Source organism: Nuphar pumila, chromosome 10 (assembly GCF_984573655.1).
Source record: "Nuphar pumila chromosome 10, dmNupPumi1.hap1.1, whole genome shotgun sequence".
In the NCBI taxonomy this organism is placed as follows: Eukaryota; Viridiplantae; Streptophyta; class Magnoliopsida; order Nymphaeales; family Nymphaeaceae; genus Nuphar; species Nuphar pumila.
The window spans coordinates 108,923,768-108,946,709 of record NC_143258.1 but is presented as its reverse complement, the minus strand read 5'-3'; the positions used below and the strand labels follow the sequence as shown (position 1 = coordinate 108,946,709).

The 22,942-nt window shown below is 38.6% G+C and overlaps 1 protein-coding gene across 1 annotated transcript; it reads left to right on the top strand.

Annotated features, from left to right (window-relative positions):
• The first annotated feature begins 429 nt into the window (after positions 1-429).
• Positions 430-22,421, top strand: LOC149827847 (uncharacterized). The gene is made up of 4 exons (XM_090019690.1): positions 430-1,348; positions 1,686-1,909; positions 21,594-21,686; positions 21,774-22,421. Exons 1-4 carry the CDS (start codon positions 652-654, stop codon positions 22,185-22,187), a joined length of 1,428 nt encoding a protein of 475 aa, XP_089875816.1. The 5' UTR covers positions 430-651; the 3' UTR covers positions 22,188-22,421.
• The last annotated feature ends 521 nt before the right edge of the window (positions 22,422-22,942 follow it).

The window sequence follows — 22,942 nt, the reverse complement described above, 5'->3', positions numbered from 1 at the left end:
AAACCTCAGGTGAAGCTCCACAACCACCTAATCTTAGGTGTCTCACCTCTAAAACCACTAACACACCAGTGCGCCAGTCAGATTTGATATAGTGCCTTGATCTCCGCATCGTCACAACCACCCCGCTGGCCACACGGGAAACCCTCGTGGTGGTTCTCGTATAAAAGAAATCAAGTCAATCAAAATAAATAAATTTATCTTCAGTAGAAATCACAGTCCCAAAATTCACAATTCAAAGTATCTGAGAAAGTTTTTAAGTCCCACAATGAACAAAATTACACCCCTTGTAAACACATCCACAACCTAAAACGCTCTCTCCCTCTCTCTTTCTCTCTGTTTATATATATATATATATATATATATATATATATATATATATATATATATATATATATATATATATATATATATATTTCTTATTCTCTCTCTACCCATATGTGGTCTCCGTTGTTTCCCCTCGCTGTCTTCCTGCTTTCAACCAATCTCTTCGTCTTCTCTGCAGAAGGAGAGAGAAAACAGGAAACCCCATCATCCTAAATGGACCCCTTCATCCTATAGGGAAGCAAACCAACAAGAAGAAGAGGAACCCTTCTTCTGTAGTTGCCCTAATCTCTCTCTGTAGTGGAAAGCTAGAAGGGGAAGCTTCCGGCAATGGAGGCGACGGCGGTGGGTGCCTCGGAGACGGCGACCCAGGACGGTCCCGTGCTGAGCATGATGAACAAGCGTCTCCGCGCCCTCCGCAAGAAGTACAACCGAATCCTGCAGACGGAGGAGAGCAAGGCTCAGGGAAAGCCTATCAACAAGGAGCAAGAGGAGGTCCTCCGTTCGAAGCCCGCTGTCGTCGCCCTCATCGAGGAGTACGAGAAGCTCCGCCAGCCCCTCGCCGCTGCCCTCAACGAGGAGCTCTCCCTCTTCAAATCCCACGAGGATGCCGCGGCCGACACTGCTGAGGCCGAGGAGGAGGTCGTGAACGGGCAGCCAGACGAGGCAGAACGGCCGCCTTCGGCTTCCGGGGACTGGTTCCATGAGGCCGTGGAAGATCTGCTGAAGCTGCTTTACTTCGGGACGCTGTTCGACGTCAGGTTGCAGACCGACTTCACCCCCATCATGCTTACCAAGGCCCACGAGCGGAGCTCGTGCTTGATCTACGACTACGTGACCGAGGATGCCACCGATCTTCTCGTTGAGAGGGACCTGGATTTGCTCTCCCTCATGGGCAGCCTCATCATCTCCCGGCCTTCCGACTCGACCGTCTCGCACAAGAACGCGTTGCAGGAGTGCCTTCGCCACGCCAAGCTCTGGCTACTCAACTCAGACGAAACCATCCATCCCAACACCGGAGTCTCCTGTATCCTTCTTGCTTCAATCATTTGCATAACATGGTGAAAGAGAGAAAAAAGTATCATTTTGCAGAATGCTTCCTTGCATCTGTTTCAACTTTACAATGTTAAGCTTGATACCCCTGTAGCCGTTGTTTGGTTTTCTGTAAGTGTTTTTCTTTTTTATTTTCAGTCTTTTTGCATTTGAGATGTGATTATACGACATTGTTTTTTATTTTTACGGCATTGTGCATGAGGAATGTTAAATGTGGTCCCAATTGGTGGAAGTAAATGTGAGAAGTAGATTGCATTAGGGGTTTGGTTAGCTTCATGGGTTTTTCGTTGGTTGCTTAAGTTGCTGAACAGATGCACTGCTGCGAGAACGGTTGAACAAGATACTGTCTTCGGATTACTTCACGATGACCCCACAGATGACAAAGTTGAGCCAGCAAACAGCTGCTGAGGCTGCTGCTGCTGTGGCTGCTGCAGCTGCTGGGAACTATAATCCACAAATGACAATCCAAGAACCACCAACCAGGCAACCGCAGGTCTTCCATCCAGAAGGACCTGCTTCTCATTATCAGCTGACGGTATATTCCTCTCAAATGTTGTTTCTACTTTCTGATGAAACTGGCTTCCTAAGTGTTTTTTTGGCAATTCATTGAAAAGTTCTTGCTTTCTTATATAGTATTTTTTGAGCTTTCAACTTTCAAGTACCTACATGCACCTATCGGATTTATGTTTTACAGCGTCTACATAATATGGTGGTTCTTTTTTATTCTAACAGGCATTTATTTTTGTTGTTAGGATCAATATTCATGTAGAAAATTTTTCACTAGCTTACTATTTCTCTCTCTTTCTTGGTGGGGGTGTGAGTAAATTTTATAGACAATATTTCCACTATCTATATGTGCATGGAATTATCCACTTTCTATGTCACAGGGATACTCCATTTAACGCTATGTCATGTCCCCATGTATATACTACTTCTAACGGAGAATTACACGAAAATGCCGAAGGCATGCCCATGTGACATAGTCCACTCTTGTTATCAGGTCACAGTTGTGTGTTTTAGGTGCACCTTACACTATACAGGAGCGAAGTTCTGAATAAACACATCATAAGTGATACCGAACATTAATGTAATTTCTACTCCAAACCCCATTAACCTGCTATTGGAAAGTACTTGGACCAAGTTGAATACTTCAGTTGGATATTTGAACTTCATCTTGTTGTTGGGATGAATATATACTAATATTTTATCACTTTAAGAATCATGTAATATAGTCATAAATCACGTTTGTGATTGTAAGTTTAATACTTTTTATCTAAAACACTAAGAATGCGAGGTAACAGTGCAAATTTATGCATGTAAGCTATGACTTTCATAAATTCAGCTCTAAATATGTAGCTTTATATATGTATCTATATCAATATTTTTTCTTGATGACTTTAGATCTTCCTGTTGTTTTTCTTGATTTTTCTTTTTTATTTGGTTTTCCATTGTAGTTCTAGTGATGGTTTGGCTGACTCACATGGGCAATCTGAGTGCTTAGCCTAGGCATCATCCTAGCACTTTTGACTGCATAAATAGTGACCAGATAAACTATAAACATGATCTTCCTTGCTAAAATAGGAAGACTACTAGTTTTGATTTGTTCTATAAGTTTTATAAGAGCCAAACCATATGCTTTTTATTTCCGTAGGATCCATCTTTCTGAAGGCTTCTCAAGGAATCACCGTGGCCCCTGGGAACTGGATGCCCCAAGCCATATCCTACCACTTGCGGGCATTGTCCTTCAGTCGATATGTCTCGAATATCATCTTCTTGTCATTCAGAACTGACATCACTTGAAAAGCGCGCTCAAAATTTTTGACCCAGTTTTCGGTCATTTCGGAGTCGACCTTGCCGGCGAAGGTCAGGAGATCAAGTTTTAAGAAATTTTCATACGTTAGAGTCGTATGATGGCTAGCCTCGACAAGAGGTACTTGATCCCGCTGGGGGTGAACCTGACTTCGGATTGCGTCGGCCAGGGTACTAAGGGAATCCATAACAAATCCTCGTTGTTCCGATCATTTGTCCGCCGAATCGCCGTTCGTGCTCCACACCATCCTTTATATAACAAAGGATGTATAAATAAGGATTTAAAGATTTTGAAAGAACGAATTTAAGAAAAAGATTCATATTCATATATATTGCATGAGCAACTTACAAAAACCCAACAATGCTGTTTGAAACGTAGAAAGGAAAAGTTGGCCGCAATAATAGAGGAGTTCGCGGACTCCCAAACAAAACCACAAAGACTATCTTCTCTCAGAGACGACTAGTGAACTGTCTAAGATATTCCTTTTTGTTACCAGTACGCCTAAACCTGCGTGGAGGAGAGGGGTGCAAATCCTCAGTTGGGACTCCGTGCCCATGGAGGGGTGTTGTGGGTGTGTAATGTGGCGAGTCTGGTGAATATATTGGTGAGGCCGGAGTGTAGACGAGAGAATCTGGTGAGGGTCTGTAGGTAGGCGAAGCATTGCCCTGAGTGTCTGCTGGGTTTGGTAGTAACCCAACAGACTTTGGTATTCCCAAAGCACCCTGCACTGAGGAAGTTGTGTCCTCATGTTCCTGTGCTGCCAATACCCTTCTGTAGTAACCTTCTTTGAGGTGACAAGCATCCATCGTGTGCCTTGCTTCTCCACGAAACACACACTCATGGGCATTCAGGGGGCCTTCCACCTCTGATGTGTCTAGTGCAATATGCTGATTGACCAGCACATGCGATAGAGCATGACCGTCCTCTAAAAAATGTACCGCTGCCCATGTCGCGGTTAATGGTGCTTGGTAGACAATAGGGAGTGCAAAACCCCAAGCATCAGCAAAAGTGGATGGGGGCGGCATGTTAGCCCAATAGTCCGACCAAGTCGTCAGATGTCTGCTCCTTTCCACGACAGGACACCTACCCCTTATTGAGCGGCCACACGTCCTACGCGTGCCACTGCCTTGGCCATTTTCGGCACCAGGAGGATTCATATCTTTAAGCAGAAACTTTAAAAAGAATATGCAAAATACATTTAGTCAAAATTTACACAATTCAATTATAAGCAGAAAAAACTTTTACTCTTTGTCACATGGGTGCGGGTGCGGGTGGGGGGTGCAACACTTTCAAAAAACTTGGGTGCGGGGGTGGGGGGTGCGGCAAAAATATAAAATTATATATATATATATATATATAATTTTTAAGTTTTAATAGTTAACAACAGTAACACTAATGAAATAAAAAGCAATTATCATCAAATCAGTTCATCATCATGCATGCAATAAATCAAATTAACAATCTACAATTCTATTCTACATCATAAAAACCAACATAATCAAGAGTTTATTGGTTTTAAATTCAAGTGTGAAGCTTCAACTGTTCAACATGAATTCAAATCTAATTGCTAATTGGATGCTCCTCACATTATCAAATCCGAGTACACAAATTCGTGTTTGGTTTGGATGATTACTGCTTTCTAGAATTAGCTTAGCATGCTGGAGTTGTGCTTGAAGGAGATAGAACAACAAAGGCCATCTATAAATTAGTGAAGAAGAGAGCATTCTTAGCGGTAGTACTGCAAATAACAAGTATAAACATGAACTGTCAATGCAAGGCAGTGCCACCCTGTGGATTATGTCAACTCAACAGCTGATTCTATTGTGCCTTCCTAGTTGCCCAAGGATAATGGCACTGTATACAATGTGTAACAGCATAGTGTATGAGAAAGCAAAATTGAAATCATTGGGAGCACTTCGTAAACACACAGAAAATGGGAGGAAGAGTAAGGTTGCAAAGAGAGGGAAAGGGAAAGAGAGGGTTGCGTAGAGAGGGCGGGAGAGAGAGGGGTTTTGAGAGAGGGTTGCAGAGAGAGGAAAAGATAGGGTGGGAGAGAGAGAGAGAGAGCGATAGTGAGAGAGACAAAGAGATTGAGAGTGAGAGACGAAGAGAAGAGAGACAGAGCGAGTGAGAGAGAGTACTTGAGGAGGAGAGGTCCGGCGGAGAGGTCGTCGCCGACTTCGACTTCAGGAGGAGAGGTCAGGAGGAGAGGAAGGGAGGATTAGGGCAAAAAAATTTTGCCCTAATCCTCCCCTTCGCAACCCATTTCATCGTACGGATTTCTTTTAAGTCTAAAAACTGGATAGAAATGACCCTAGGTGCGTTGACCACACCTAGGGTTGGGTTGACCGCACCGGGTGCCACACCTGCATCGCGTCGCGTCGACGCGGGTGTGACACCTGGTTGGCCGAAATTCGAATCCCTGTGACTTAGCTTTTACTTATAGCGTGATGCGGATGCTCGATGAACAAGAATCACTGTTTCTTTAGTCTTTGATACCAAGTTGTAACGCTCCAAAATTTTAAACTTTTAAACTTATAGAAGATCTTAAAAGCGACTAGAAAATCTTTTATTTTTCCGAGTTTTTGTTTTAGCAAATCAGCAAAAACAATTTTCAAACCGACAAGTTGACAACCTTGGGTGCATTACTGCGAAACTTCCATTTCACAATGGATTTGCATCTTCGCAATAACATTTAAAACTATATCTAAGATCTTGATGCCATCTTGCATTCGTGCTATCGCCTATCGCTCAGAGCTAATCATCACTTGTACCCATAAGATGAGTCAGTTTCATGAAAAACTGGTAGGTGCACAATTATAACAATTTAGAACAAAACTATCGTATGCATTTATTTCATACATGATATTTAATTCAACATAATTAAAATGAGCATGCCAACAATATTCAGAGCTAAACTAACATATACGTTGTTTCTTTTGCAGTGTGCAAGGAAAATGAACATGCTAACTTTGTTTCGATATTATCTGTCTTGAGGGTACACACATGAGCAAAACATAGAAACAACTGAGACCGTTCAAGGGTTTATTATGCTATGTATTTTTGATACCCCGAACAACTAGCTGAGTCCGTTCTTAAGGGGACGATCGTTGACTGAGAGAGGATTCCCCGAAGGCATTCGTAATAAAGGATGCATCCGACTTTTGCAGAAGTTTCATGAGATCTACCACCTAGGATTATTTTGGTAGTCTCGTCTCGTAACTCCGATGACTGGGGACGCTGAGTCATTTTCCCGAGGAGTGGTTGTTAACAACCTGTCCATCAGAGTTTTTGTACCATCTCATTCTCTCCCTTGACGGAAACAAAGAGGCGAATGAGTGCGTCAGGTTCAATTTTAACTGACGACTCATGCTACATGCTTTGGTCTTTCAAATCAATTTGAGCAACTTGCTTGTAAAGGCGATTAACACCATTTATGTGATTTCAGCAATGCACATTTTGCACGATACAAGGTTTTCATAAACCTCTCATCCAATCATCGTAGTATTAACATGTCGTGCATGTCTGATAATACTGCTATGATGAGAGGGGTATAGGTTTCTCAAAAGAAACCCCAACTCAATTGTTTCATGAAAGAAACGATGTAACCATTTTAGTTTAGTTTGACATGAAATGGTCTTTCAAAACACTTTTATATCGTTGTACACTTTGCACGATACGAGATCGTCACGAATCATCCAGTTATCGTAGTATCAAACATGCGGTGCATGCCTTACGATATCGCTTACGATAAAAGGGGTATGAGTTTCTTAGAAGAAACCCCAACCAAACACATTCTCATGCTCCCATCCGGGGATATCCGGGTCATATCGGATATTAAACCGAAGTTAAAACATTTCCTCCTACCATGTCGATTTGGAAAAAAACTTGGTTGCAATTAGACAACCCCAAAGTATTCAAAACTTGCTTTTCAAAACTACGTATTTTTTGGAATGCTGGGTTCTCGCAAGAAAACCTTTTTCTTTAACGTTTTTGTCCTCATGCATAAATTCGTGTCTTTTGTAAAAGCGCAAGCATGATACGGGTAGGATAGAATACGTGCTTGCGTGTCTTGTGCGGTTGCATCTATGTATGAATAATATATATATATATATATATTGTAGGCTTGTGCACATTTCAGTGTGACGACAAAGTATAAAGCAAGGCTCAATGTACGAAATCGTACATCGAGCTAAATAAATGCATAAGCAGTGCATAAGGTACGAAATTGTACTCTGGCTAAATAAATGTGTAAGCATTGTACGAGGTACGAAACTGTATCCCAACTAAATAAATGTGTAAGCAGTACCCTGTGCACGTGATAGCGTGACAACAAAGTAAATGGCATAAAGCAATGCTTGATATGTGAAACCACATATCTAGCTAAATAAATGCGTAAGCAAAAGCCTATGCACGTAAAAGTGCGATGACAAAGTAATTGACATAAAGGAAATAGGACAAGGATTAAATTCCTATATATATATATATATTTAATTACAAGTTTTAAGCTTTGTTCGTCCATTGTCCTTTGTGCAACTTTTTCCTACCTTGGAGAATGTCGACTTTGCTGACATTTTCAGGCGTAGGTGATAAGTGGCTCGTGCCTCAGGGAATGTGTAGAATTTGTTGCGTCGATAGGGTGCGCTAAAAGGTTTGTCGTACTGCCAAAAAAGAAAGAATCACGTGTTGCGTTGCGTTTGGGTCACAAAGGCGAAACCCGACCTTGGCTCGGGTCGCTAGGCTGAGCCAGGCCTCGAGTCGGTGAGTGTCGAGCTGGAAAATCGAGGGGACTGAGCTCACTCAAGCGAGTGAACTGGTTAGGCCCCAACTGCGTCAGGCTCGATTCAGCAAGGAAAAGAAAGGGTGGGGTGGGCTCAGCTACTAGGTCAAGCGTGGCCCCAACCTGAAAACACAAAGGGGGCGGGGGTGGGCTGCACCCCTACCCCTAGCAATTGAGACAGGGAGCTGAGAGAGAAGAGTGAGGGGGTTGCGCCCGTCCCCTGTCAACCGACACCCCTTCCCTGTTAAAAAAGGGAACAAGGAGGGGGGGCGCCCCTCCTCTATAAAAAGGAAGATCAAGGGAGGGGGCGAGGCCCCTTCCTTGTTAATAAAGGGGAATAGGGAGGGGCGACACCCCTTCCTTGTTAAAAAAAGGACACCCCTTCCTTGTTAAAAAAAGGAATCTGAGAGGTGCAGCGCCCCTCCTTTGTAAAAAGGGAGAACCAGGGAGGGGGCGGCGCCCCTCCCTGACGAAACAGGGTACCGAGAGAGAGAGAGGAGCGTACTCGAGGGAGCTCCGACAAAGCGGAGCTCGACGAACGCAGAAGAGAGAGAGAGAGAGAGAGAGAGAGAGAGAGACGCAGGGGTTCGAGAAGAGAGAAAATGTCGGTGGGTGGGTGGGGGGTCCTCTTTTGCGTAAAAGGAAACCCTCCTTGTTGCTTATTTATAAGCAAGGTGGTGGGTTTGGATCGGGGTTGGATCCAGATCTAATCTCGATTCAATTTTTAATGGCGGGTTTTACAGTGGATACTTTAGAAGTTGTTAATATCAAAATGAGAATCGATGATGGAGAACTTCTTGATAATCCCACTCCTTACAGACAACTTATTGGCGCACTTTTCTATCTTTCCATTACTAGACCTGATATAGCACACACTATACACACAACTAGTCAGTTTCAACACGCCCCCACCTCTGTTCACATGGAAGCAGTTTTGCATAGTTAGATACATCAAGTCTTCCCTTTCACGAGACCTCTTCTTGTCTGCTTCATCGTCATTAGATTTAATTGCTTATATTGATGCTGACTAGTGAGGTCATCCAAATAACAGGTACTCAACCATTGGTTTCTGTGTTTTCTTAGGTGAATATTTGATTTCATGGTGGTGAAAAAAGCAACAAAAAGTCTCTTTCGTCTATCAAAGTTGAGTACCGAGAAATGGTTACCACAACAACGGAAGTAGTTTGGCTCAGAAGACTGCTAACTGACATGGGAGCTGAAGTGACACAAGTTTCACACATGTGCTGGGACAACAAGAGTGCGATTTATATTGCCTGCAACCAAACATTTCATGAACGCACCAAACATATTGAAATGGATTATCATTATGTTAGAGAGGAGTATCTACATGAAATTATTGATTTTTCGTATGTTACATCAGAATATCAATTAGCAGATTTTTTCACCAAACTTCTCACTACTAGATTTCATTTTCTCTTAAACAAACTTACGCTCGTTGTACCATAAGTTTGAGAGAGTATTAAAATGTGTATATAATATATTTTATTATATATTATATTATATATAATAATTATATTTATTTATTTAATTTTCTTTTATTTTTGTATTTATTTCTATATTTTTAGGCTAGTCTAGTTAACTAGTCAATCCTTTGACTAGTTTTGAGATGGATGTTGGAGCTAGTCCTATGGCTACAATTAGAGCCGTTGGACTAGATCCGATGACTCTTGAGTTCCATTTAAGCCTCTTTTTCTCCCTCTCTCAATGCATATAAATAGCAGTGTGACAAATATCGCGGGATTTATGAAAATCTTGCGAGAAATTGCCTGAAAGTTTAAAACGATAATTTCTTGCAAGACTTTCAAAATATCGCGAGATTTATGAAAAAACATAAATACCGCGATTTAAACGTGATATTTACGCTTTAAACGACTATTTATCTAGAAAAAATCTTATATTTTTATTTTTAATTAAATTTTTTAATATTTTCTTATAAAAAATATTTTTTATATTTTAATTAAATTTTTATTGCCAAGATTTTGCCGAAAAAATGTGAGATTTATGGAATTTTTTCAATTTCTCGCGAGTTTTTGAAAAACGAGAAATTGCCGATAAAAACTTTTGACACCATGATAAATAGGAGTGTTCCCCCTCTCTTTGTATCATTGCGTCTTAAGCATTTTCATGTGAATGAAATAAAGTTTATTATTTTAACTTTGTGTTATTCCTTTTATACCCTTTTGTGGGTTATGATTGTAGTGTTTTTAATAGACTTCGATTACAAGCATTTGCGCTTTTGTGGAAGATCCTCATTTCCTTACACTTACCTACCGCCTTTTGATATTCAGATTCTTTTCAAGTAATATAAACATGCTTGACTGCATGGGAACAAGTTTGCAACAGTTGATTTCTCTGATCATCACAAAATTTTTCCTCTCATATCCTTCTCTCTTTTTCTCCTCTTTTTCCTTTCTAACCTCTATTTCCCCTTTTGAAGGGAAAATAAAAGACAGAAAAGAAGAGAGAAAAAAAAAGAAAAGAAAGAAGAGAGAGAAACTCTTTTGCGAAGGTCTCACTTGACCTTAATTTTGAAAAATGATTTTAAAATTACTCGTCTCCATTTTAAAAATTTGTGGGAAAATGGAGAGATGGGATTCGCTCGTCGGTACGAGGTTTGACCGTTCCTGGCGCCTTTACCAGGGGTAATCGAACCAAGGATCGAATTTATGTCTTTTTGCTTTGCCTAAATATTATCTAAGAATTTATTCTAAATCTAAATGCACAAAGAATCATGCTTGTGCAAATGCAAGGATGTATGCTCTTTTGAGAAAATAATTTTAGAATTTTTGGGATTTTTCCAAGTGATTCTGAAATGAACTTGATAATGTAGTGAAGAAATAATTCAAAGAGTTGAAATTGATTTGAAAAATTTAGATTTTGAATCTAACTTAGAATTTGAAATAGATCTGGAAGAAGAGACTTGAAATTCCAAGTCTTGGAGTGATCAGAATTTGGAAAGATAAGCCTTTAGACGAAGAGAAAATGAATTCAGAATCAGAATTTTGAAATAAGAATGAATTTTCAAAGTCATAATGGACTTTGAATTTGGATCAATTTTCAAGAAACGATTTTGAGAAAGAAAATTTTGAATTCAGGACCTAAAACAAGAATTGAATTTGAATTCAGATTTGAGAAATGGATTTGAAAATGGTTTTTTGAAAGTAGGAATTGGTAATGGAACTAGATTTGAAATTTGAATGAAATTTGATCTAAAATATGGAATCCTAAATGGATTTGAATCCGAAATCTGAATCCTAAATGAGATTGGATCTGAAGTCTGAAATCCAAAATGGAGTTGAATCCGAAATCTGGAATCCTAAATGAAATTGGATCTGAAGTCTGTAATCCAAAATGAAGTTGAATCCGAAATCTGGAATCCTAAATGGAATTGGATCTGAAGTCTGGAATCCAAAATGAAGTTGGATCCGAAGTCTGGAATCCTAAATGGAATTGGATCCGAAGTCTGGAATCCAAAAAGATGGAGATTGGATTTGGAAATCAGAATACAAGGTGGAATTGAGTTCTAAATCTAGAATCCAGGATAGAATTGGATTTTGAAAATCCAAATGGGACTTTTGAGGATGGATATCGATTTTGGAATTCCAGATTTGAATTTCAAAAGTGGGTTTTAAACTTAGAGAAAATCGAATTCAGAATCGATCTTAAAACCTTGATCTTGAATTGAGAATCAAAACTCAATCTTTAGATAGAAAAAAATAGACTTGATTTAAAGCTTGAGTTTTGAAATCAGAAGACGAATCAAGAATTTCAAAGTTAAATTGAACTTTGAAATTTGATCTGAAATGTTAAATTGAATTTGAATCTGAATCCTGAAAATGAATTTGGAATTTCAAAGTTGAATTGAACTTCGAAACTTGATTTGAATTAAAAATTGAATTTCAAAGATAAAATGAATTTTGAAATTTCAAAGTCAAATTGGACTTTGGAATTGAAGTTTTGAAATGAGATAAAATTGAGAATAGAAAGATGAATTTGAAGTTATAAATAAGAATTGAAGATTGATTTGAGAAGTGAAGGAGATATTTGAAGATTTATCTCAAAATCACTTGGATTTTGAAATAATATGAAAAGAATTTTGAAAATATGATGTAATTCTATCCTAAATGATGAATGAATTAAAAGAATTTAAAATTGGATTTTGAAAAGCATATTTCATTCTTTAAGTGAATTGAAATAAGATTGAAGATATAATACATTTCTGACTATGGTCATAAAATGTATTATATAATAATCATATTTAAATTCAAGTGAAGAATAAAACACATTTTTTGTGTCTTTATAGAGTTTAAAATGAAATTAACTCTCAATATATCTTGACTATGACCATTGATATATATCTTGAGTTAATTTTAAGTTAAACTCTGATAAAGGAAGAAAATATTTAGAAAACATGATGATTTTTGAAAAGGATCAAGTGTTATTCCATAAAAGATGAAAACCATAAGTTTTGTTTACACTTTGACTATGACCATTGATGCAAATCGTCAACTTAGGATTTAATCACCTCTTATTAGAATGGTGCACGTGTCATTCGTGTTCCTGTTCGTGAATTTCTGAAATAAAAGAGGAAAATAATATAAAACAAGCAATCTATGATATTTATGATGCTCATTCATTCTATCTGGAAATGTAACATTCTCATTAATGTGTAGCTATTACAATTCAGAAATGAAATTTAAATTCAAATTCCTAAACTAAGAAGGAAAATAGCCTTTTCTGCCTAATTCATGCAAAATCCGAATAAGTATGAGATATAAACAACAATTTATATAATATCATGTCAGATCTAATGAAAGGCTTAAGTATGTATCTTACACTAGTGAAAATTTAATGTAAATGGCAGAATATGCATTGAAATTTTGTGTTGAGCGAATAGTGATATATATATAATATCCTAAACTAAATGAAATGCACATGCACATGTATCTAAGTATAACTTTTATGCTAAATGAGGCAACATACATGTATTTAAATGAGGTGCTTGTAAAAGGGTGCCTATGTGAATGATCCTATTTACATGCAGATGAGGATGCATTATATGCATCTAGGTTAAAAGGAACATACGGAGGTCACAACAGCTGTAAAAAGAAGGGTGATGAATGAGGTTACATCAGCCAAAAATTGCTCTAAGGACGAGAAGTCACAGCAGCCACGAGCTGTTGTGAATGTTTGTGGTAAAGTGCCATGGAGGTAAAAGGGATACAACATATGCTGAGTATGCAGATATGACAGGAGATGTAAAAGTAATGTATTGCTGTGGAGGATAATGCAGATGCACAGGGAATGGAGGTATACAGCAGGTGGCTGGAGGATATATTGGTGATGGAGATGGTGTGGGTACTATGCAAAGGTGATGCATGGTTTAGATGATTTGCCATTTCAATTACACAAATACAGACGGGCCATGAGCTATTGTGTTGATATACAGTATGAAGATTTGATTTATATATATATATATATATATTATGCTTTAAGCCCTTTCCTATTTGCTATAGTGATGGATGAGCTTACGAGATCAATTCAAGAAAATGTGCCGTGGTGTATGTTGTTTGCTGATGATATTGTTTTGATTGATGAGTCTAGAGCTGAGGTTAATGCTAAGTTAGAATTATGGAGACGGACATTGGAAGCAAGAGGTTTTAAGTTGAGTAAGAGTAAGACAGAATACATGGAATGTCGATTTAGTAAGCAACGAAGTAGTGATGGGAGTGTAGTGAAGCTTGGTGAGCACGAAATACCGGTGGATGATTCTTTCAAATATTTGGGATCTATCATTCAAAAGTATGGAGAAATTGATGGAGATGTAAATCATAGGATAAAGGTTGAATGGATGAAAGTGCGATCGTAGAATGCCATTGCGGTTGAAGGGAAAATTTTATAGGACGACTATTAGGCCCGATTTACTATATAGTACGGAATGTTGGGCTGACAAGAGACATCATATTCAAAAAATGAGTGTAGCTGAGATGCGTATGCTGAGATGGATGTGTGGAAATACAATAAAAGATAAGATTCAGAACGAGGAGATACGTAAGAAGGTAGGCGTTGCACCCATTGAAAATAAGATGAGAGAGAATCGTTTACGATGGTTTGGACATATTCGACGAAGGCCTAATGATGCTCTAGTTAGAAGGATGGAGAAATGGGAAAATATATTAGTTATAAGAGGTCGGGGTAGGCCTAGGAAGACATGGATGGAGGTGATAAGAAAGGATATGAATGCTTTGAACCTCACCGAGGACATGGCGTTGGATATAAATGAATGGAGGAGAAGGATTCATGTGGAAGACCCATAATGATTTTCTTTGTTGGTTCATATCGCCGACCCCAATTGTTTTGGGATGAAGGCGTAGTTGTTGTTGTTGTTGTATATATATATTTTATGCTAAGGGGAAAGAACACAGGTGCATAGTATAGGGTTATAGGGAATGAGAATGCACAGCTGGATGATGCTGGGAATGGAATGGCAGGTGAATGCGGAATGCAGAGGGTGCTAGTGAAGCTGAAAATAGGTGTGTTGTTGTTGATGATGATGGCAACACAGGGAATCACAGCTGTTGGAAACAGGTTGGTACAAAGGCATAAACAGGTAATGTAGCTGAGAACGCTGTGTTACAAATGCTGAATAAAAGGGGAAAAAACCATAGAGATGATACGAAGGTGCTGGGGTATAGCTGCCAGTGTACTGGTAGGTGATGATTGGGGTGTTGTGAGCTACAACAACCATTGGGCTGCTGCACTCATGCATGCGCAGGAGTTATCAATGGGGTGAGTAATGCATGGTGAATAGTGACTTTTGCATGGAAAACTTGAATCACCATGGGGCTTAAGTGGAGGTGAGGGGCAATTAATGCAGCATAAGTGCCTGGCAATGTTCTTCTTTCATCTCTAATCTAATAAAACAGTAAATGCACATATATTCACAATATGTAAATGCAGGTATACATAATAAAACAGTAAAATATGTGAAGATTCTCCTGTGTATTTGAAATATGCAACTGCATATGCAGATAGATGTACCGAAAAGGATGTAATAAATTGTAATCAATAAAGAGAATTTTAGCAGAAATGGCCTCTCATGATTTGTAAATCCAGATGAGATGGTCTCACCTTTTGGCGATTCAAAGTGTGATTTGAGTGACCAAATTCCTGGTATGGTGCTCAGGTCCGGTACAGATCCTTCCAAAATGATCATTTCTAATGTTCAGTTTCAGCAATTTCAATATATCATCATAGGAGGTCAGCACCATTACCCCAGTGAATTGGTTGCTATATGTCTAAGGAAAGAGTAAACCTGCTAATAAATAAAGTTCATGGGGAAACTTTCATACAGGTTCGACATTTGCCTAGTAACAGGTGTGCAAACCTTGACAGTCTGGAGAATTCGACTGGAAGTCATCTGCTGAGGCACTGTCCATATATAGATACTTTGTTTCATTCAAACTTACGAATGATGCCAGCGTGGGGCCCAAAAAAACAAAAAATCTTATAATCTGGAAGAAGTAATTTGGTTAAGGGAGAAAATTTTACGCATATCTTTTATTTCAGATAATTTTCCCCCAGTGAATGGCTCATAGGCAAAACCCAAGCCACACGAGTCAATGGTCCATGGTGGGGATTTCTTTCTTTCTTTTTTCTTTTTTTGGAGAAAAACATATAGAAAATTCAGGATAAAACACACGAAGGAACCCCTCAATGCCTGAATGATTAGGTGAATTAAATCCTTTACTATCAGAAAAATTTCTCCCACGACCCAATGGCTCATTGATAAACGACTGTATCTTTTGATCAGCCATGCTATTCACAGAAGCAAGCTCATCTATAAAATGGACAGTAAGGCCGTGAGTGGTGGGGGTATTGATAGGTTCCAGGGAATCGGTGGACATCCTTGAGGATGGGGATACTGCAATTATATTTGATTCTAGATCGGTCCAGAAAGGAACATACAGGGGAGATGAATGATGCAACCAGAGGTATGTAAAGGCAAGGGGAGGATCGACGCAAATCTCTATATTCTCCATAAGACATATATAGAGAGCCAACACAGAGCTATCCCCCCCTCCCCCCCCTTTTTTTTTCTATTTACCCAAGCATACAAGAGGCAGTAAACATGGATACCAGACCTGTGCCAAATGAGATCGAGACAGATCAGAGGGACTTTCAGGCGTGATAGAGAGCTTAAAGGAAAGGTAACCCGATCATTTCCCTGGATTATGCAATTACGAGGAATAGACTTCTCTACTCTTGGTACAATATAATTACGTACAGATCAGACGTTGGTACCATGATTCCAGATGACAAACCGAGGCAGCCATTGATTCAAGATGGATTGGCTGGTGCCTCAACCGTCGAGGATAACCAGATCGGATATTGTGCATACGCTGGTTTTTGCAAAAATTCTGACGGAGGGGGATGGTGCTCTGCTGTAGGGTTTTCTCCAGAACCCAAAAGGAGAAGAGGAGATTGATCGTGAAGGAGAAGAGGAAGTGCGAGAACGATGGCGATGCTAACAATGGATGCCTTTAGCCTTCTCGACACCTGTTTTTATAAGCCTGAGAAGGATCGAGAAGGTGGAGGGTTATCGCCCCTCCTTCGCAATGGATGGCCGTTGGAAAAATTTCGAGCCGGATCTACCTTTTTTAGAAAATTTTCAAACAATGGTTTGTTTTTTAAAAAAATTTCAAAAGAGTGGTTTTAGCTAAAGAAATGTTTTCAAAAAGAGGTTTTTAGGCTATTTATGTATATTTTTTTGTTCTTTTCTTTGTATATATATATATATTTTGGTGTTTTTGAAATAAAACTCTAAAGATTGAAGGAAAATAAGAGATTTAAAACTATTTTTTGTATTTTTGAGAAATATTTACAAAAGAGGGGTTTTCTGAGGATTCAGGATTAAATTTGGAGAATTTCTTCAGAAAACTGTTTTGGATTCGGGTTTTGAGGAAATATTCGAGTTTTAAGCCTCGAATCGAGAAATACAGAGCCGTGGATCCAACTGGATACCAAGTGGGCTGTCTGAGCCTTTCAGAAATTATTTTTGTATTTTTGTAAATTTTAGTTTGAAAAATCAGATAACGAAGCTCAGATTTGGGTTTTGACGCTGGATTCGAATCCGAAATCAAGTCAGATATATAAGATGGATCTGATTCCAGTAAATTCGAGAAATAACTAGATTTTTGAGCGAAACTGACTCAATTTATTCAGAAAATGGGGCCAGGGGCAAAAAGGGAATATTTACAAAATTTTGAAAAATTTGGGGTGTTTACAATTTTCTGCAAGGTAAATAAAATCAAACAAACCATGCTGAACACATCTATGTTGTTATATTGAGTCGATACAACTTGCACCTATGATTCCTTACTAGTTTGTTCTTTACCTTGTGTGTATATGTGTGTGTTCTTTCCTCATTAAAGATGATATCCTTTATACTACCCTTGGGTTTGAGGAATGCCTCCATACCCTGCTATATTCTTTTCAATTGCAATGTCTAGAGTCTCTAGACTTAGGTTCACCATAATGTATCTTTTTTATCTTATATATATATATATATATATATATATATATATAGAGAGAGAGAGAGAGAGAGAGAGAGAGAGTTACTAACTACTTTTCTAGCTTATCTCCTAGCTAGCTCAAAAAATTTCCAAATAAAAAAAACATGATTTTTTAAGCCTTGAATATTTTTGAAAATCTTAGACCGTGGATTTTAAACCTTATAACAACCTACCTGCATATCGGAATTAGATGATCTAAGAGTCAATTCCTAAAAATCAATCATGTAGAACATATTTGTGAAGTCAGATTTAAGGAAAACATGGAAAAACCCATTCGATTAGCTATAAAAGTGGTTAACAACTACCATATATATATATGCATTGTGGAGCATTGAATTTTGAAGATCTTAAAAGATCTGCTTCTACAACACGATTGGACGATCTAAAACATGATTTTGACTAAACAACCCATATAGAGTATAACCTATGTCACATGGGTGCGGGTGCGGCGCAATTTCAAAAATTTTGGACACGGGGACACGGCTATATATATGTATATATATATTTAATATATATATATATATATATATATATCCAGTGTGTGCATATATGTGGATATTGTCCTCTAAAGTTTGGCACTAGTATGAGTGTTTTTACAAACCTTGTAAATTGTACTTTTGCCCTTGCAGAAAGGGGGGGCTGGGGGCTCCCCTCGGCAGTGGGTCCCGCTGCGTGGTCAGTGGGTGGGGGTCCAGGGGGGCCGTAGGAGGGCAGCGCCCCCGATTTTTTTTTGTGGCTTATGTTTGAGACTCATGCTATATATATATATATATATTTTAAAAAATATATAAAAATATCAATTTTTTGCCTTAAAAATGGACAAAAATAGACTCGGTCAATGTTGTCCGAGTCCAAAACATGGACGGACTTGGCCCCGGTGTGTTGACCGAGTCCGGCCCGTGTCCGTGTCCGCACCCGTGTCGGGGCGTGTCGACGTGGGTGCGTCGACCCCCTAGCCGAGTCCGTGTGACATAGAGTATAGAGTATAACCATAAGGCTTGATCCACAAAGAATCAAGAAAATATGAAGAAATAAGTGGTTCCTAGTACAGGGTTTGGTACACTTGATGTTAGCCAATATTTTCCCCATATATGTGTATATATGTACATCTCCTCAAATATATACAGACGTACAGTATAATCTAAATGTAACATTTTTATTGTCCCTTATTTTTTCTGTGGTTCAAAACTTTCTACCTTTTACTTATTCAAGAAAATATATCAGCCAACTTATTCTTTATCTTTTTTATTATGTTTTCTAAAAATCTGGAGTTTTTCCATTTTGTTGAGAGCTATAGAAAATCATATAATATCTTGACTAATGCCTAGGATTATATATATATATATATATATATATATATATATATATATATATATATATATATATATATATATATATATATATAAAGAGAGAGAGAGAGAGCAGCAGCAATATATTTTTGTTTATTTGCATTTCTGTGGTTGGCTTATTTCTATTCTTGTTTATGCGTTTATGGGCCAGGCAGTATTGTTAGATTATGTGAAGTTCCCATATATCTCTTGCTTTAGAGCAAGCATCCCTATTATTGCCTTTACTAGGTAGAGATAAAAGAAAAAAAAATTTCATTAGCTGTTTGTGTATGGTGTTATCAGACAATCTCCCATCTTGTTAGGAATGTCATGCGGGTGTGAACCGGCTCTTAATTCGTGGGAGAAAGATTTTTGTAGAAGAAACCAGCTGTTGAGGTGTTTGACAGGCACTTAGGACTTGGCTCGGGTTTGGTTGTCAGTCTTTGTTGACTCTTTTAAGTTGGTCAAGTTTGCTTAGGTGGGATTAAACTGTATTTTACTATTGATTTAGGCTTAGCAAAAAGTCATGTTGATGGTACTAGAAAAAGCTAGTCCCTTGTTCATTTTTTTATGAGGTTGGCGTTTTATTAGTTGTCTTCGCAATGGTTGGACAACAGTAGATTCAGATACTTTGCTACCTTACTATTCAAAAACTTGTTGCAAACTGTTTCACAACAGAAAATGTGACCTTGTTCTCGTGAATTAAATAACTGGTATCCAAGGAGCACTCTGGAAAAAAAAAATTGATGAGCTAATTGTGTATTATTGCTTCATAACTGTCTTTTTGTAAAACAGTGTTCTGAATATCAACCACATTGGGCCCTATGTCACAGGGACATACCATTTTGGCTGCATGTCTGTGATGACATGAGCGGAGACACTTGGACATGCTGACTCGGACACTAACATGTATGACTCTATTTTAATATTTTTAAATAATATTTTATTACATTTAATTTTATTTCAATAAAAAAACCGTTTTTAATGTTAAAATATTCAAAAAATTGTTCTTTATTGATTAAAAAGTAAAAAATCCCTGTCCTTGTCCCATTTTTTTTAAAAATTTTGAGCTTTCGTTTCGTTTCGAATCCGAATCTCGCATCTTGAAGTCCACGAATCATTGTGACTAATTTTTATTTTCAGGTTTCTGTATGGAAATCGTCAGGGAAATTAAAGAAGCAGTTGAAAAACGATGACCTTGAAAGGAATAAAGGAAAATTTCCTAGTACATAACAAACCTTTGTTGTAACTAATATACACACTATAGTTTCACACTTTTCATATGAGCCTCGATTCTTTTACCACCGTCTTGGGTTGATACTAATTATGTTTATGCATCTTCCTCTGTCAAGCTCAAGGGAGAACTAATTTTCTGGTTTTAGAGTGTACCAAGGTTCTATTTTTACTGAATATGTGAAACTGCCAGATGTTGGGTGTCATTTTTATTGGACAATGGTTGTGTAATTGTAGACAAGAAAGTGATAGTAGAGATGAGCTAGCAAGGATGATATATATATATATATATATATATATATATATATATATATATATATATAGAGAGAGAGAGAGAGAGGTGTAAAATAGAATGTCCCATCATCGGACAAAAGGTCGGATGAATGTCCGCTGCTGACTGCGCATGCAATCAGTGGTGGGAAAAAAATTCTGCAAAAATTTTGTGCCGCTGATCGCACACACGATCAGCGGCGCAACAAAGTTCGACTTCGGTCAAATTTTTTGGGGTGTCCGATGTTACACCCTTCTCTCTATCTATATATATCAACTACGATAAAACAATTGATTGAACAACAATCCTAGTAACTATGGTTGTTTGACAACTAATCTAAGAGACTTCGAGGATGTCATGCCTGAGCAATGGTCGAAGACACAACTACCGAGATGGCCGGTTGACCATAAGATAGACCATAGACCCGGTGCCTTGTTAGCCTTTGCTTATATATATATATATATATATATATATATATATATATATATATATATATATATATATATATATATATATATATATAAAATCACCGTGTCTCAGTCCCAGTGTGGCTGATCATCTTAAAATTCCAGCTAAGCATCATTGGCTCTGTCAGCCTTTACCTGACCCACCTATGTAACGCTACACAAGCTCATCAAACAGGGTTTTTTAGCTTGATTCAGGAATTGGCCAAACTATTTGGTAGAGTCCCATGCGTTACACACTTGTTTGTTTTCAGATATGCTTATTGCGTAGTTACTTTATATTGTTGGGTTTTTCTGTCAGAGTTTAGTGATTGCAGTTCTTTTGGCATGCATATTATAGCTGGGTAAGCCAGGGCCAGTAGGGGCTCTCAGGTCTGGAAAAAGATTTAAAGTGATGTATTTCACATGAATACCACTTATGTGCACTTTGATTAGATCAGATTGTCTTATGGATAGTGACTTCCATTGCCACTCAGAATTATTCCATCTCCCTCGTACAAATTATTGCATTGCTACTTCATCAGCTATACATTGCCGAAATTGAAAGCTCATCTTATAGTTTCACAATCCTTATTATATACAGAATTGCATGCACCTGAACTGGTTCACATTGATCTGGTGTTCATAGTTTTGATTAGATTTTTCTTACTGGCAGGCAATTCCCTTTTTAGTGGTGCTTTGTGATTAATTATTCTCTCTATGTAGTGTAATATGTTTTGAACCCTGTAAATTAACAGAATGAGGTAGCAGAAATCAAAGGAAATGATTTGTCCGGTGGCCCATCTATACATGGTGATCAGCCTAGCCCCAAAGAGGAGCAGCTTCCCAAGGTTGTGACTTAGTGTAGTAGATTGTATTTTTCTAATCATACCAATGCATGGACACGTGCTCTGATGGTGGTGAGTGTGTTTTCTCAGGCCGAGGAAGATGATTATCTGGACCCATCTGAAGATTCTCCAAATTCACCACCTTCAGAGGACCAGCGCAACCATGTATCAGACTCGGAGCAAAATGGGATTGATGTCGAATACAAGGACCGTGAAAACCTTCCTCGAAGGCAATACCCAAATACAAGAAGCGCTGGTCGTGGTGGATGGAGAGGATACATGAATGGGCGTGGTGGTCGCGGTAGCAGGGCTGGAGGCTACCAGAATGGCCGAAACCAATACTATGATGGCGTAAATAACTATTACCCAAGAAACTATTACAGCAATCCTAGAGGAATGGGCCGTGGTGGTGGAATGATGTATAACAATAGCGGCAACTATCCAGCGGCTGGTGGCTGTGGTGTTCAGATGCATGTGGCCACGTTAGCTGATGAGGAATCTTAGTTGCCTTACCTGGATTTGACAAGTTTTTGCTGTTAACAATGGTGGTAGTTGCCTGCTTAGTCGTAGGGGGAGAATGAGTCTGTGCTTGGTCTTAGGAGAAAGTGTTGGTGAACTTTAATAGATAACTTCATCATGATCCATCATCTCACGTTTTGTGATGTAGTTCAGGTGTCCATTCTCTTAACATTATGATCGACACAAATATTTTGAATAGCATCCTTCGATCCTCTCCCACTCCCAAGTGCTTGGCATAGACTTGGGGGTTTTCATGTTAGGAGCAAAGAGCAGCCAATTATGGGCTTTTTCCTCGGGGCTGTCATGTTTGTGCTTGTGCTCAAAGATTTGGCTATTATTGCTGCCTGGAGTTGATTCTTGGGTTAGCTGCCTCCCTTGGTTGCAAGGCCTATGCTGTTGAATTTGCATGGAACAATTTACAAAAGGGCTATAGAGCTATTTACAAAAAGGCGCCTAACATTCGGGATGTTACGACTAACCACCTGGAATTTGAAAGTATGCTCAAACTGACGCTTGAGGCAACCACCGTTGGTTTGACCTGGTTTAAGGTGAGTTTAGTGACATTAAAAGACAATTACCCTTCAAGTTATCGTCTTACATTCCCCCAAACGCAATGGCGTTTTCAAGTCTTCTCACTGCCAAACATGCCAACCACCAGACTTGTGGCCTCTCTCTCTCTCTCTCTCAATGGCAGAGATGCAGAGTGAATATGTGCATTCTTCCCCTTTCTATCTTTCATC